Genomic DNA, 14,180 nt, shown 5'->3' with positions numbered 1-14,180 from the left:
ATATATATTATGAAGCAGTCTAGAAATGGGCTACAGCCCAAATCTTATATCAAATAAAAATTCCAGGAGTGTAATAAGGTATAACCATGAAGGATGCATCATAAAATTGTCTAAACTAACCGTATTAAAGTAAATAAACCCATGACAAAACTCCAAATCGCAATGCAATGCAACAGAAAGACACAAAAGACAAAAGAAAAGAGACAAAGAAAACATCGCAAGAATGCACCCAACTAAGCCTTAGAAACAACCCCCCTGAAGGCCCTCAAAACACCAACAATCCTCTTCCAAATATATGATCCAAACGCCCGAATGGGGCCCCTCTTCTTTCCCTTAACAACAACCCCCTTAAGCGGCTCCTTAACAACAACAGCCTTCGCACCAACACCAACATCAACGACCGTCTCAGTCTCCGTCTCCTCACCCGAGAGCGTCTCCTCAGACGAAGAAGGACCATCAACCTGCGCCTCCTCATCACGAACATTAACCCGGTGAATAGCAAAGTACCCGCCCTGCGGCCCATCAATCCAGCCACCGCCAAACAACCCACTCGCAACAGCCTCACGGGCAGCCCCAGACCTTGTAAGAAGCGCCATATCAGCGCCCTCAACCTCAATAAGCGAGTTATGCCAGGGCGTCGGAATCTGGAACTCATAGACGGGCTTGGGGGCTTCCGTGATTGCAAGAAGCGACTGGTTATCCTGGACAGGTCGGACCGTTCCCCTAGGGAAGAGCCGAATACCGAATTTCGGGCCCGAGTTGTTATGGGCGTGGATTGAGAGACGGATGTGGTGAGGGAACAACAGTTCCACGAGGTTCGAGTACGCGTGGTTCCGGGCGATCATTTCAGCTGCTACCTGGCTTGCAACGCGCTTTTTGGCCTTGGACCCGGTGTTGCGCGCTTCAAGGTAATTGGCTAGGTCCTCGAGCATGAAGCGCGATTGGCCCTGGTATAGTGCCAGTGTATCGGCGTCTTTGGATGTGATTAGGCTGCGGAGGTGCGAGCGGTCAATACCACCGACCTTTTCGAGGAGGAGGCGGCATTTCTGGGCGCTTTCTGTGCGGACTGTTTCGATGGGCTGTGGGATTTCGACGTCGGTGAGCATGGACTCTGAGAAGGATGATGTTGCGTCGGCGGAGGAGAAGAAGAGGTCTTCTAGCCCGGTGAACTTGATGAGGTCTTTTCCGTTTGAGGTCTTTTGGGCGAGGCGGATGTTGTATTGGTTTGCGAGGGTTGCGCCGTATGTGTCGACTAGGATGTCGTTTACGCCGACTGTATTCGTTAGTATGTTTCATACGGGGAATTGTGGGAAGGATACTTACTGCAATCGGAGAAGACGTGGCCGTCACTAATAATCCAGAGGGTTGCACCAGGACGGTAGATCATGGAGACTTGCTGGACGAAGCTGTGCAGGTGACCGAGGGCAAGGTACTCGGCAGCATCAGGCGAGACACCAGCGACCTTGTTTGGGTTTGACGACTTGCATGGGAAGGCAGGAAGGCAAAGCTCGATGGGCTTGCCATCCTTGACGAAGGTGTAGACTTTGTTGATGAAAAACTCGCGACCGCCGCCAGTAATCCACTTGTCGTCCTGGCTCGTGTTCTTGAGGGTTTCTTCGAATAGGTTGGCAATCCGCTCCGACAGCTTCAGTGCATCCTTGTTGATCGTCTCAGATGAGGTACATGTGGTCAGGAAACGAGCGTTTAGTAGGAGATATGCTGTACCCCAGTGGAAGAAGTCCGACTGGACATCAGCGGAGGGTTCCGTGGTGAGGAGACCGCGGACGGTGTTTGTTCCAGGCTCATGAAGCTCGTGGATAAGAAGGGTGTGATATTGCTCGGGTTGAGCCTTGTCGAGTGTGTAAAGGATTGATACTTGAGTAGTTGTGATGACTTTGCCAGAAGATAGCTTTTTCTCTGAAGATTCCGAAGTCGAGAGGCCCTTGAAGACATCTGACCAGCGAGAACGGATCTGTTCAGCATATCTGCCTTCGGCAACCGACAGGCTGCCAGCCCGATCACGCTGGTAGATACCCAGGACGTGGTGGTAAATAGAGGTTCCGACGTTGATAGACATTATGTGGGGTAGGAGAGAAGTATGCGACGCTGGTAAACAAGTAGAAGATAAGAAATTGTATGATGTGTGAGATTGAGTGCGTTGGAAGATGCTGCTTTGTATGATAATGATTTGAAACAACCCTGGGGACTCCAGGATCTTATATATATCTTGTCGTCATAAGGCTGGTTGGACTCAACGATGACTTGAACTCCATACAAGACGCAGAGTTCACACTGCCCACCTGTCAAGCTGCTCAAAGGACCAGCAACCCAGCCCCAGAGTTACATCCGACCATTACAACTCCCCACAAAGCATCATGAATTCCGAAAATAACATTCACAATCCTATTATTGGCTACTGCGCCTGAATCCGCCAGCTACGGCAACCGGCCGAGCTAGGGCTGCGATCCGGTAAGTTGCCGTGCTTGGGCATTCACGTACCTAGATCTATTTTCCAAAGCTCCGATCAGATCTGTCAGGCCAGCTATGAGGCTTAGACGGTTGCATCTCCAGAGACTCGGGAGTGACTCGGGGTAAAATGGCATTGGATGTGACGTGGGACGCGGCTGCAGGTGGATGGGGGCGGAGTAGGCTGAGATGCGCTGGCCATATATAGAAGGCCAAGACATCCTCCTGCATCGATTGGCTTGGCTTGATGAGCCTCGTTGTGTTTCTATTTACATTTTGTATACGTTGGTGAGTTTAATTCATGGTGAATATACACTGGCCGTGGTCGAACCTTGAATGGTGCTTTGCCTTTTCTTCCTGGATTATCCACTTCAACTCTTGTCATTCCCACACAACCTTCATCCTTTCGGATTCTCAACGAAATAACAATGTTTTTGACGATTCTACTTCTCACCGCTGCCTTTGCGACCCTCGTCATCGCGGGGCTGGCATACCTCTTCACTCCTCCATCCAACTTCCCAAAGAACATCCCCACAATCCCCTTCTACTACACTCTCCTCCCCCTAATTAAAAACAACGACCAAGTCGACCTCTACCGCCAATACCTCGAGAAACCCTTGACCGAATACGGCGCCGTGAAGCTCTTCTTCGGCGGTCGCTGGAACATCCTCGTCCGCAAACCGTCCTACATCGCCGAAGTCTTCAAGAATGAAGACGTCTACGCAAAGAGCGGCAACCAGAAGAAGATTCCTCATAGTGTTCTCGCCGAGTACACTGGCGATAATATCATCAGTGCCCATGGCGAGAACTGGAAGCTTTACACTTCTATCTTCAAGCCGGGATTGCAGCAGGACTATGACCCGAAGCGCATCTGGGAGAATTCAAGGGGTCTGGTCGAGATGTTGATGGAGACGCAGAGGGCGTCTGGGGCTGTGAATATCAACCCGATCTTACAGCGATATACGCTGGCTAATCTGTCCGAGGTTGTTCTCGGAACCACCTTTGAGGTAAATCTCACCAAATACCTACAGCACTTAAAATCAAAACTAACCATACTATTACAGACAATGCAAAAACCCAACGCACCCCTCCACGCATTCCAAATGCGCATCAAGCCCAAGATCTTCGACCCTATCTTCCTCAACTTCCCATTCCTAGACCACTTCAACCTCCCCACCCGCCAGGAAGCCCGGAACCTCGTAACTGAGTTTACGGACAGACTCGTCGAGACGGTCCAAAAGGGCCACGTCTCCTGTCAGCGCCACGAAAAGGATCAGCATCAGCCCAAGAATCTAGGCTGTCGGCTTTTGGCGTCGCACGAGTCGGGCCTTCTTACAGATAAACAACTAAGGCATAATATGATCAGTGCATTTTTGGCGGGGCATGAGAATCCTCAGTTGCTGCTGATCTCGGCGTTGTTCCTACTCGCTGAGAATCCGGTACGCCTTACTTCCATCCCATCTTCATCGACCCAATTGGAATAATGTCCGAACTAACAAAGACGGTATAGGAAATCCAATCCAAGCTCCGCACCGAAATCAATTCCCTCCCAACAGACTCCAACAACGAAATCCCCTACTCTGCCCTCTCCACTCTCCCAACCCTGACATCCATCATATACGAAGTCCTCCGCCTCTACCCACCAATCAGCCAACTCATAAATCGGCGCACATCAACCCCCACGCTGCTAGGCGGGAAAATCCCCGTCCCAGAGGGCACATACATGGGGTACAACGCGTATTCCACAAATCGGGACATTACCTTCTGGGGCGCTACAGCCGAAGAATTTAATCCGGGGCGGTGGGGAAATAGTATGGATGAAATTAATGCGCTCTTCAGACGAGCAAATGCCAAGGGCGCGTTTATTAGTTTTCATGGTGGACGACGGGCTTGTCTTGGTCAGAGGTTTGCGATGTTAGAGGCTAGGGTTACGATTGCGGATCTTGTTAGGAAGGTACGCTGGGAGTTGGATCCGACTTGGCCGCGGATGATGACGCCCGCTGGGCCGTTGTATGCACGGAATTTGAGGGTGAGGTTTTTTGAGGTCGGGAAGGTCTAGGACGCATCCACAGGGGTTGGGTCTAATGGTTGAGTTTAGTTTTTAGAGTTTAATGTTTGATAATTGGCAAATGTTTATATTGACTCTGATGGTGTTTTGTTAATTTTACCGGGTTACACACTGGCTTGACTTTGTTGCACTGCATCAGCAACCGCGTAAATGCTCGATAACTAAGTGGCCGAAGTTGCACAATCATACGAGGCTTGAAATCGCGCAATTCCCAGCCTCATCTTCCTAGCCACTACAAATTTGCGGCCAGAGTATGGAAATCTGATCTGATCTCATCAGAACATTCTACGCCCACCACGTGTACACCACCAACGAACTAACTAGCCTAATACCATAATAGCCCCAACTATACATATGGCCAGCCCTCGGAGATCGGAAAGAATCCGTGACCAGATCCAGATCCATATAGTCAGAGACTACCGTCGGCAGGCGCAGTAGTCAGTGAGGCACCCCGCATTAGGGCTTACCAACAGTAAAGCACTCGCCAACAAGGTCCAGACTCAAAATCGCCTCAGGCGGGCCACGACTCCGACTTGCACCAGCTTACAGCATACACGGGCCAGCTTCCCAGCGAGTCAGCGACTGAGAGGTAGGGGCGTGCCGCCAAGACGGTACGGTAGAGGTTGGGTTTTCGGGCGATTCCTCCGTCGACGCGCGACGTGGTCAAGACATATCTAAGCGTGAGATCAGTTGTTGGGTATGCATGTTTTGTTATTGGTTTAGCAGTGATCTGTCGCTAAGCTTACCGCGACTGTGGCAGTGATGCTGCTGCTGCATAGGGCAGTTTCAAGTCTTGGCACGACACGGCTGCCCTATTTTTGACCTTCACTGCGGCTGCGGCTGCGGCTCCTGTGCCAAGTGAAGATGCGTATTAATAGAATGTTGCATTAAGCTTGTTTTCTGATGCTACCTTAGTCTGCTAGCTAGTCGGCTGATCTGATTACCGCAGTTGTGGTGAATATGCATTCACTACGGCGACAGACTCAGCCTCCTTGTCTATATATGTCCCAGTCTTGGCGCTGATGCATGAAGATTTGTTGTACTAATAGCTTGACCACGGCTGTTCTACGGTCTTTTCCAAGCATTTACTTTCTTCTTATCTCGTCATACATTCTTCATCGCTATGGAAGATTCGAAGCCTGTTCAGCAGGCCCCCGCGCCGCCATACTCTGCTTTTCCTGAACGCAAGAAACAGTTCTTCCTTGGCATCGTCACTACGGCTGGCTTCTTTGGTCCGCTATGCGGTGCTGTCTATTTACCCTCGTTGATCCTCTATGAAGATATATTCAATACATCAGGCGCTGTCATCAATGCTACTGTCTCAGTATATATGGCCGTCTTTGCCGTTGCGGTAAGTCGTCCCTAAACCCACTCAACCACCCAACTAACAACCCCAGCCCCTCGTCGGCGCAGCAGCAGCAGACCTCGGCGGCCGCAAAACAGTCTACATCGTCACCCTAGCCAGTTTTCTCGTCGCAAATATCCTCCTCGCCTCACTACCAGCCAACATCGGCGCTCTATTCATCCTCCGCATATTCCAGGCTTTCGGGGCCTGTGTAGTAACGTCCATCGGCGCCGGTACAATAACGGATATCATTGAGCCCTCGCGTCGTGCATCGGCGCTTGCTATCTTTCTTCTCGGCCCGCAACTTGGTCCTGTACTGGGTCCATTGATCGGAGGACAGTTCGCGACGGAGTCAACTTGGCGCTGGGCGTTCGGATTCTTAGGTTCGTCTTTCTATCCTCCTGTCTGGTTCCATTCTATCACCGCCAAGCCCTAACTAACAAACAACACAGCCCTCGCTTGCACCCCCGTCTACCTCGCCATCCTCTTCTGCCTCCCCGAAACCCTCCGCTGCCTAGTCGGCGACGGCTCAATCTACGCGAACAAAGGCTGGTTCGTTACCCCGAAATTCCGACAGCGCGCCCTAGTCGACGCTTCGAAATACCCTAAGCCACCGAAACCGAGTCTGCGGAACTGGATCAAGCTCCTAATTCAGCCGACGCAGTTCATCGTCTTCATGAATGGCGCTCTGTCGTTTGCGGGGTTGTACCTTATGTATGTCTCGTTTCCGGATGTTTGGGGGGAACGGTTTGGGTTTTCGACGCGCGAGGTTGGGTTTGCTTATTTGGCGCCTGGTATGTTACCTTCCATCTTCCGCATTTACAATATGATTAGAGAGGTATGTACTAACTGAGCGGTATAGGCATCGCCCTCTTCCTCGCAAGCTTAATAACAGGAAAATTCTCCGACTGGCACCGCTCCAAACTCAAGCGCCAAAACCCCACCGGTAAAATCCCCCCCGAAACACGCCTCCCGATCCAAATAGCCGGCTTTATAATCTCCTTCATTGGCAAGATAATGTTCGGCTGGTTCACAGAGCACAACCTGCACCCTGTCGCCGGGTTAAGTGCTTCCGCATTAGCAGGTATCGGGACCGCCATTATCTTCGTTACAACGACGAGCTACCAGACGGAGGTTGCGCCCATGCAGGCTGCGACGATTGTTGCGCTTGGTGGGTTGTTGAGGAATATTGCGGCTGCGATTTCGGCTGCTATTTTGGATGGGTTGGTGCGTGGGATGGGGTATGGGTGGTGCTTTACGGGGTTGGGGTTTTTGGATTTGGTTTGTGTAGCTGGGATTGCGTGGGTTATGTATTCTGCTAGGGGGAGGGGGATGTATAGAAGGGTGGATAGTGCGTAGGTAAAGGTATTTCTCTAGATGGTTGGTTGGGTTTAACGGTGCGGAGTTGGTAGGGTATTTAGAGTAATATCTGATGATAATGTTTATTTTCTACCAGAGTATCTTTGATGGTGGTTTCTTGATTGCTCCATCTCTAAGTATGCTCTTGACACGGTTTGATACAAATTGAGTACATTTTATAGTGTTCTTTGACGTTTTCTCTACTTCTCTTGTCTCTTTAGCCACCTTTCCAGATCGAATCTCTTCTCACTCAGATCCCTTGGATTCCCAGCATACACAAATGTATATTCCTTCTCACTTCCCGGCTCCTTCCCATCCATATACTCAATCTCACATCCCTCAACCCGATACGCACCCGTCTCATACTCTGCCAATATCTCCGCATGTCCGACTTTCTCAACGTGCCATACATACCCATCGACCATCACCCCATCACACTCTTCTGCCTCAGTCCCCTGTGCCCGAATGATAGCAGGATACATCCCCCACATCTTACACGTATATCCCCTAACTCTAGCAGGACGATGTATCGGCGTGGTTTCAAGGCCAAGGACATCCCGCAAGATAGATGGATCAGCGAGCGTGCCGTAGAAGAAGTAATGTCCTGTTGGTGCCGGTCCGCTGTTTGAAATTGGAGTTTGCTGTGGACGGAAGAATGGATCTGGCTTGGTCTTTAGCTTTTTTATGCTGGGTGGGAGCGTTAAGGTTGGGTTTGATGGGGTGGGAGGTGGAGGTGGTGGTGGGATGGTGGCCTTTTTGTTGTTGGGTGGGCTGGACATTATATGCTGCCTTAGTTAGTGCCTCTTGTTTCTTGATGTGATAGTAAAGGAACCTCGATGATTCTCTGTTTAAGCGGTTGACATGTTGTGTTGTGTCGCGAGACTGAATCTGGATTGAAATCGGGTGGCTGGGAGGTCCGCAATATATTTTGCAGCACCGCCGTATCGCAGGGCAATACCCATTATCTTCCAGATTGATGCATTTGCACGTACTCTCCAGTCTTTCCATTTATTCATGCAGTATTCGCTACTGTTGACAAGGCTTTACAGTTCTTTACTTTATTGTCATTTTGTCGAGGGTGGATCTTCATGCCCAAGAACTGAGATCTAACCTGACATGAAGCTCACTACTGTAAACGTAGCAGTCGAGGTCAGTTCCGTACATATGGAGGTATTTCCTAACACAGTGTGTAAGTCGCTGCTACGTACCTATATTTAGGAAGGAGCCGAGGCCTTACTGGACGTCGTTCGTTCCTTCCTGGTTTGGTGAGTTCTTATACAATGAGGGCGCGAGGGAGACGAGACTGATGAAATGGGAAAGAACGACTATCGTCCCGCTCAATGAGCAGTATCTCTGTTGCATTCTGTTGTGCCCTCGCGAAGGAGAATAGCCGGTGGCTGCGATGGAGAGTCGATGTTCTGGGGTTCGATTGGTGCATCTGCAGCAAGGTACCTAAGCGCTGTGGTCGATCGATCGGTCTTGAAATAGAAAGGATTCTGATCTTGCATCTTACATGGTCTTGATCCCTGGACCCTGTTCCTGGACACTAGCACCATGCGCCGTCCACTTTTGGCGCCCTAAAAGTCCACACAGCAATCGTGATCTCCTTGCGGCTACATGGCAACGCTATCCCTCGAGCACCACTTTCCCTTGCTCACTCTGAACTTGGCCGGGGAAACATGTTCTCAGGGCGCAGCAAATTTCCGGGCACTTCTGTTGCCCCGTGACGATGTCCAACCAATACCCTTGACATGCACAGCGGAGCAAACCGCGATACGAGTTTGTGGCGCGCGCGAGGCAGAAAGTGCGGCTCTCAAGACCTTTTCCCTGCACTTACCCTGCTATTTCCCCTCGCGAATCTTGCCCAAAGTAAGAACACTGATTGCAGATGGCGATAAGCTCGCGCGATGGTTGGTGGGACCCTACTTGAGGCTGCTTGGCTTCGTATTCCCCCACCGACTTTGAGATCCTGCGATTCAACAAGGCGGTTCAGGGTCTTGGCGTAAATTTTGAGAAGGGTTCCTTTGGAAGGAAAGAGGAAGGCGCGGGTGTTGGGCTGAAGACCCTTGCCCGTATAAGTAGGGCTCTTTCCCCGGGTTTTCTGCAGGTGGTTGTCCTCGTCTTCCTCACACAGCACCTTGACCAAGCAACCCCAACGCCGTCCACGATGCAGCTCCTCCTCACCACCCTCCTAGCCCTAAGTGGCATCCACCTCGCAAATGCAGACCCCGGCAGCGCCCGCGTAACCCAAGCTCCTGTCCCAATTCCCGCCCTCTTCCGCCGACAAGACTCCATCTGCCCACCAGGCGACTACACGGTCTGCCCCGACGGCTTCGGCTGCTGCGAGAATGGCGCCCCCTGCACGACCATCCGCGGCGAACCAGCCTGCGACACAGATACATGCAATGGGGCACCCTGCGGCGACTCCGGGCTCTGCTGTGATGCCGTCTGTTCTTCTTCATTGGGCACTGGGATCTGCGTGTATACCGGGCTGGCAACGGACGACTTTGATTTCGATGACTACTTGACGGATTACGATGATTACACTACCACTACGTACGATTTCGATGACCTCACTGAAAGTGCGACGGCAACTGCCACGAGCGATGACGATGAGGAGACTGCCACCTCGACTCCTGATGAGACGACTGAGGATCTGCCGACTATTGTCATGCCTACTGCATCCAGTGCTGCTGATGCTGATGACGAGGATGATGACTCGACCACTGCTGAGCCAACTCAGACGTTCAGGTCTGGTGACGACAGTTTCTCCAGCGGCAACCTGGCTCAGGGCGGCGGCGATGGTATTGATGGTGCTGGGATGGTTTCGGCAAAGGGGGCTTACAGTGTCCTTGGTGTCGCGTTGATATTTGGCGGGCTCATGCTTCGTTAGGGTTGCGTTAATAAATAGACGGCTCAGTGGGTCGAATTGGATGGTTGGAAAGCTAATGCGTTGGAATGACTTGGATGGCTTGGAATAATAATGTATCCGTTATTGACTGTATGTTAATTGTGGTCTTGTCCTTTGTACTGGACAATTGCCCATAAATACTGCTGGAAACCCCAGCCTTCGAAATTATAACCCCAAACCCGATCATTGACCTTCTTTTGTGTATCACGAAGTCGTAGCACTGTCTAATGCCAGGGATCCCTTCCGGTGGGGGAGTCATACGAGAGCCCTATAAACAAACACCCAGACGTTAAATCTCAGGGATGCAAACAGAATATATATCGGTAGAACGATAATGTATAAAACCGAGAGAGAAAGTTGTTCCCAAGTCCTATCTAACTGAGATTCACTACCTCCACCCCCGGATTCCTTGTACTACCATTTCTACTGTTGGCATGCGGGGTAGGGCCGGACCGACTGACAACCGCGGTTATATTTATCAAAGTAACTACCATCATCGCAGACACAGAATACAAACTGCAACAACTATTACATATAGAAACCTGGTACAGGATGGCGACGAAATACGAGCACATCGTCCTTACAATCGAGGACCAAATCGGTGTCATTAAGGTATCTTGCCCTACCCTCCCACCCTCCTCCCTTCTCCCTTCTCCCCCTCTTCTCTTCATACTCGCCAAAACTAACATACAAATAAAGCTCAACCGTCCTCAAATCCTAAACGCCTGGAACGAATCCATGCTCGCCGAAATGGTCTCCGCCGTTCGAGAATTGAATGAGCACCCGGGTACGGTCTTTACTGTTCTCACGGGCGAGGGGAGGTTTTTTTCTGCGGGGGCTGATATTCGCGGTTTGCCTATCCCCATATTTCCAGAGAAAGAGCGGTTCTTAATAAGTGTTTATGCTAATTTGTGGCAATGGGGATAGACGGTCTCCCCCTCCCACCACCAGAATCATCAGACGCAGAGAAGAAATTATTTTACATGCGGAAGTTCTCGCGCGGTACCTTCCCTCAATAACCACTCACTCCCTCCCCAAACGAAACCCATCTTCTAACCCCCACCAGAAACCGAACTCTTCCGCCTCTTAATCGACCACCGCAAATTATTGATCCTCGCATTGAATGGGCCAGCCGTAGGCGGCGGCGCAGCATGGTTCACCGGGGTGGCAGATATCGTCCTCGCCGCTTCCGGATCTTATTTACAAGTGCCCTTTAGCAGTCTCGGATTAGTCCCCGAATTTGGCGCCGTAAGGACGTTTGCTGAGAGTATGGGTGTTCATCGCGCGAATGAGTTTTTGATGTTTGGGCGGAGGTGTTCTGTTGAGGAACTTGAGAATTGTGGTTTAATTAACAGAATCTTTCCCCGGACGGATTTTCAGGAATCAGTGAGGGGGTATTTGAGGTCTCAACTGGAGGTTAATGAGTCCGGGAGCATGCTTGAGAGTAAACGGCTTATGAATGCGTCTTTGCGCGATGGACGGATTGTGGCGCTTTTTGATGCGGTGGATTCGTTGGCTGAGAGATTTGTCAAGGGTGTTCCGATGAAGCGATTTGAAAGAAAGACGGAGGAACTTAGGAGGGGTATGTTTCCCTTTTCTTTCTACTTTCTTTGCCTTTGATTACGGGTCGGCTGATACTGTTTCTGTTTCTATAGCGAGGGAAGCCCGTAGCGGGAAGGGGAAGGAGAAGTCGGTTCTTTGAATGGAATGGAATGGAAAGAAATGAAGATATGTAGAGGCCATACATGGAAACAAAGGCATGGAGCCTAATGGAATCTGGGTATTTGAGCAGCTGCTTAGGCAGCATTTGGAATCTATCTGGGGGCTTTCGCCATTATTAGTTTTGGCTGGGGTTGGTCTGGGTTGCTGGTCAAAAGGATATATTTGTCCTCGACAAATCAGGCATGTGTAAAACGAATCCGGATCAACACCTACCAAGATATCTGTCAGACCCTTGTTTACAGGGTACCTTCACTACCTATCCTGATGATATAGATAGCTTGATCTGGCTATAGCTCAAACAGCAGAACTTTTACTTGGGCTTGGGAAACTACTTGTGAAACTGTGAAAGTAGGGTAGTAAGATCATAAGTACTTATACTTTCCTTGTCTCTGCCCTCACATTATGTAGATCTCTCTATTTTAATTCATTACTGAGCAAGATATCCGTGTTTATTTACGTGAATTTGGATTCAATCACTGGGTGCATACTCTCAAATCAGTATTCCCAATCTTCTGGGGAGGAGGCTTATCCAGAACCTTGGTGCGATAGCCACGGCATCCTCGATAATGGGGGCGATGAGTATTTGTGAAAACATTGCTTTTGTTGAGTAAGTAGATGGATATCCCGTCCAAGCTTCCCACCGTGCAAGTTAGTTTATGTTCTATAGCAGGGAAGGTAGTTGAGCCTGAATGCGTAAGACTGATGGTGTGAAAATTGGGAGCTGGGGTGATGACGACACACCAATCGGACTACTGTTGCAATCTGGAGAGTTCCGAGGAGGTATAGATGGAGGGGTGTTGTAGGTATCATCCTCGATATTTACTGTTCAGCTCTGGGAAATCACTGCAAGTGTGATTATACATGATAGAGTCCTAGTATCTCCGTCTTTTCAAGAGTCAACTGAGCAGATAGGACTTATAAAGTACTTGGATATCCCATCTTATAACCCATAGTACCCCGAATTTCAGGTCTAGCAAATTGTTCGTCTACCCAGCAAATTTTTTTGACAGCACTCAGCTCGCCCAACCGCCTAGAACTTCACATAGCCCTTCTCCTTAACAAACGTAGCATGCCACGGAACCTCACTCTCCCTCTCAACCAAACTCGCAAAGAACTCCGCATGAGCAGGCCCATCAAGACCCTGCACCTTAGGCTTCCCTTCCTCATCCCGCTCATCAGCGTAGAAGAACCTACTCAGCCATACACATCAGCATATGTCCCTCCCTAACCAGCTTTCATGAAGGTAAAAATGTAGGGCAGCCAAAACATACCTATACCCACTACCCTTATAATTCTGATCCGCACTCCCAATCCAAAACGCACTCGCAGACTTCCCAACACCCAAATCCAAGAAAACCGGTGTCGGCCAAACGGTTGTATTGAGGATGTTCCCCGTAAATATAAATGTTTTTTTCACACTGCCATCCCCATCAGGTAAAGAAGCCCACTCCCTCACAGCCCTCTGGGCAACAATATAAGGCGTGACAGTATTAACATTCAAGTCAGCAACGAAGTTTTCAGCCGAAACAGACAACAGCGAGTCCTCCTCCGGCGGGACCGTCATCGCCGAGGCATTATATACAACGACAGGCGGAGCAGCGCCAAATGTTTCCCTGACGGCGTCGAAAAGTCCCGAGACGGAAGTTGGGTCTGCAAAGTCGGCCTTTAGCGAGAGGTATCCCTCGCTTGTTTTGGCGTTTGTGCCGGTGCGAGAGACTGTTGCGATGGCGTAGCCTTTTGCTGCGAAGGTTGAGGCCACGGAGGCGCCGACGCGCACCCCGGCGCCGAAGATTAGGGCGATTGGTTGGGACATTGTCTTGTTGCTTGAGGAAGTCAATGGATTAATGAGATGATGATGATGATGATGATGATAATGAAGGTTGAAGAGTCCTGGGGGGCACCAGGTATTTATACCTTTGCCTCTTGTCATTCAAGCAAACTGTATCGTAGTCGGGGTATAGATCAAGTTATCTCCGACACCATACAAAATCGCCGATCCTGATGCCGGTTGAGGGAGTATAATTTACTACGATGTTTGCACCTGAATTGATAAGCATCAGTATAGCCGAAGGATTTCCCACAAGGTACTCTAGGTAAGCACTAGATACAGATAAGGCTAGGGGCTTATTCAAAGGCAACTTTTCGCGAGGCAAAATGGGGCTGGAGCGGAGATTCCGCACGTGCATGTTGAGATCGCTTGATCTGATTGCTGACTGAACAGGTAATGATAGTACTTGTCCACTCTCTCTACGTGAAAGGTGCGATGGTGGCGGACCTAGGTGCTGGTTCATTCCTTCTATACTGGCTGA

At 50.1% G+C, this 14,180-nt stretch overlaps 7 protein-coding genes across 7 annotated transcripts; 4 read left to right on the top strand and 3 right to left on the bottom strand.

Moving 5' to 3' along the window:
* Positions 1-230: 230 nt before the first annotated feature.
* On the bottom strand, positions 231-2,080 carry BDV14DRAFT_207367 (isocyanide synthase family protein; the record flags this gene model as incomplete). Its single annotated transcript, XM_073775123.1, has 3 exons — positions 231-374; positions 462-1,273; positions 1,324-2,080. The coding sequence occupies 3 exons, from the start codon at positions 2,075-2,077 to the stop codon at positions 234-236; spliced, it is 1,707 nt and encodes a 568-aa protein (XP_073630440.1).
* Positions 2,081-2,894: 814 nt separating this feature from the next.
* BDV14DRAFT_207364 (cytochrome P450) lies at positions 2,895-4,525 on the top strand (the record flags this gene model as incomplete). Its single annotated transcript, XM_073775122.1, has 3 exons — positions 2,895-3,473; positions 3,531-3,905; positions 3,977-4,525. 3 exons carry the CDS (start codon positions 2,895-2,897, stop codon positions 4,523-4,525), a joined length of 1,503 nt encoding a protein of 500 aa, XP_073630439.1.
* Positions 4,526-5,657: 1,132 nt separating this feature from the next.
* Positions 5,658-7,516, top strand: BDV14DRAFT_207362 (major facilitator superfamily domain-containing protein; the record flags this gene model as incomplete). Its single annotated transcript, XM_073775121.1, has 4 exons — positions 5,658-5,885; positions 5,932-6,262; positions 6,332-6,673; positions 6,742-7,516. 4 exons carry the CDS (start codon positions 5,658-5,660, stop codon positions 7,236-7,238), a joined length of 1,398 nt encoding a protein of 465 aa, XP_073630438.1. The 3' UTR covers positions 7,239-7,516.
* BDV14DRAFT_197844 (gamma-glutamylcyclotransferase family protein) lies at positions 7,439-8,017 on the bottom strand (the record flags this gene model as incomplete). Its single annotated transcript, XM_073772778.1, has 1 exon — positions 7,439-8,017. One exon carries the CDS (start codon positions 8,015-8,017, stop codon positions 7,439-7,441), a length of 579 nt encoding a protein of 192 aa, XP_073630437.1.
* Positions 8,018-9,363: 1,346 nt separating this feature from the next.
* BDV14DRAFT_169343 (uncharacterized protein) lies at positions 9,364-10,324 on the top strand. The gene has a single exon (XM_073768022.1). The coding sequence runs from the start codon at positions 9,406-9,408 to the stop codon at positions 10,129-10,131; it is 726 nt and encodes a 241-aa protein (XP_073630436.1). The 5' UTR covers positions 9,364-9,405; the 3' UTR covers positions 10,132-10,324.
* A 330-nt stretch (positions 10,325-10,654) lies between these two features.
* On the top strand, positions 10,655-11,851 carry BDV14DRAFT_207360 (enoyl-CoA hydratase/isomerase family protein; the record flags this gene model as incomplete). The annotated part of the gene is made up of 5 exons (XM_073775120.1): positions 10,655-10,761; positions 10,849-10,999; positions 11,077-11,151; positions 11,216-11,731; positions 11,805-11,851. The coding sequence occupies exons 1-5, from the start codon at positions 10,702-10,704 to the stop codon at positions 11,849-11,851; spliced, it is 849 nt and encodes a 282-aa protein (XP_073630435.1). The 5' UTR covers positions 10,655-10,701.
* A 1,050-nt stretch (positions 11,852-12,901) lies between these two features.
* BDV14DRAFT_188264 (uncharacterized protein) lies at positions 12,902-13,684 on the bottom strand (the record flags this gene model as incomplete). Its single annotated transcript, XM_073771039.1, has 2 exons — positions 12,902-13,061; positions 13,143-13,684. The coding sequence occupies 2 exons, from the start codon at positions 13,682-13,684 to the stop codon at positions 12,902-12,904; spliced, it is 702 nt and encodes a 233-aa protein (XP_073630434.1).
* Between the last annotated feature and the right edge of the window lie 496 nt (positions 13,685-14,180).

Source organism: Aspergillus stella-maris, assembly GCF_047715825.1.
Source record: "Aspergillus stella-maris strain CBS 113639 unplaced genomic scaffold BDV14scaffold_13, whole genome shotgun sequence".
NCBI lineage: Eukaryota > Fungi > Ascomycota > Eurotiomycetes > Eurotiales > Aspergillaceae > Aspergillus > Aspergillus stella-maris.
This window is presented reverse-complemented; position numbering and strand designations above follow the sequence as displayed.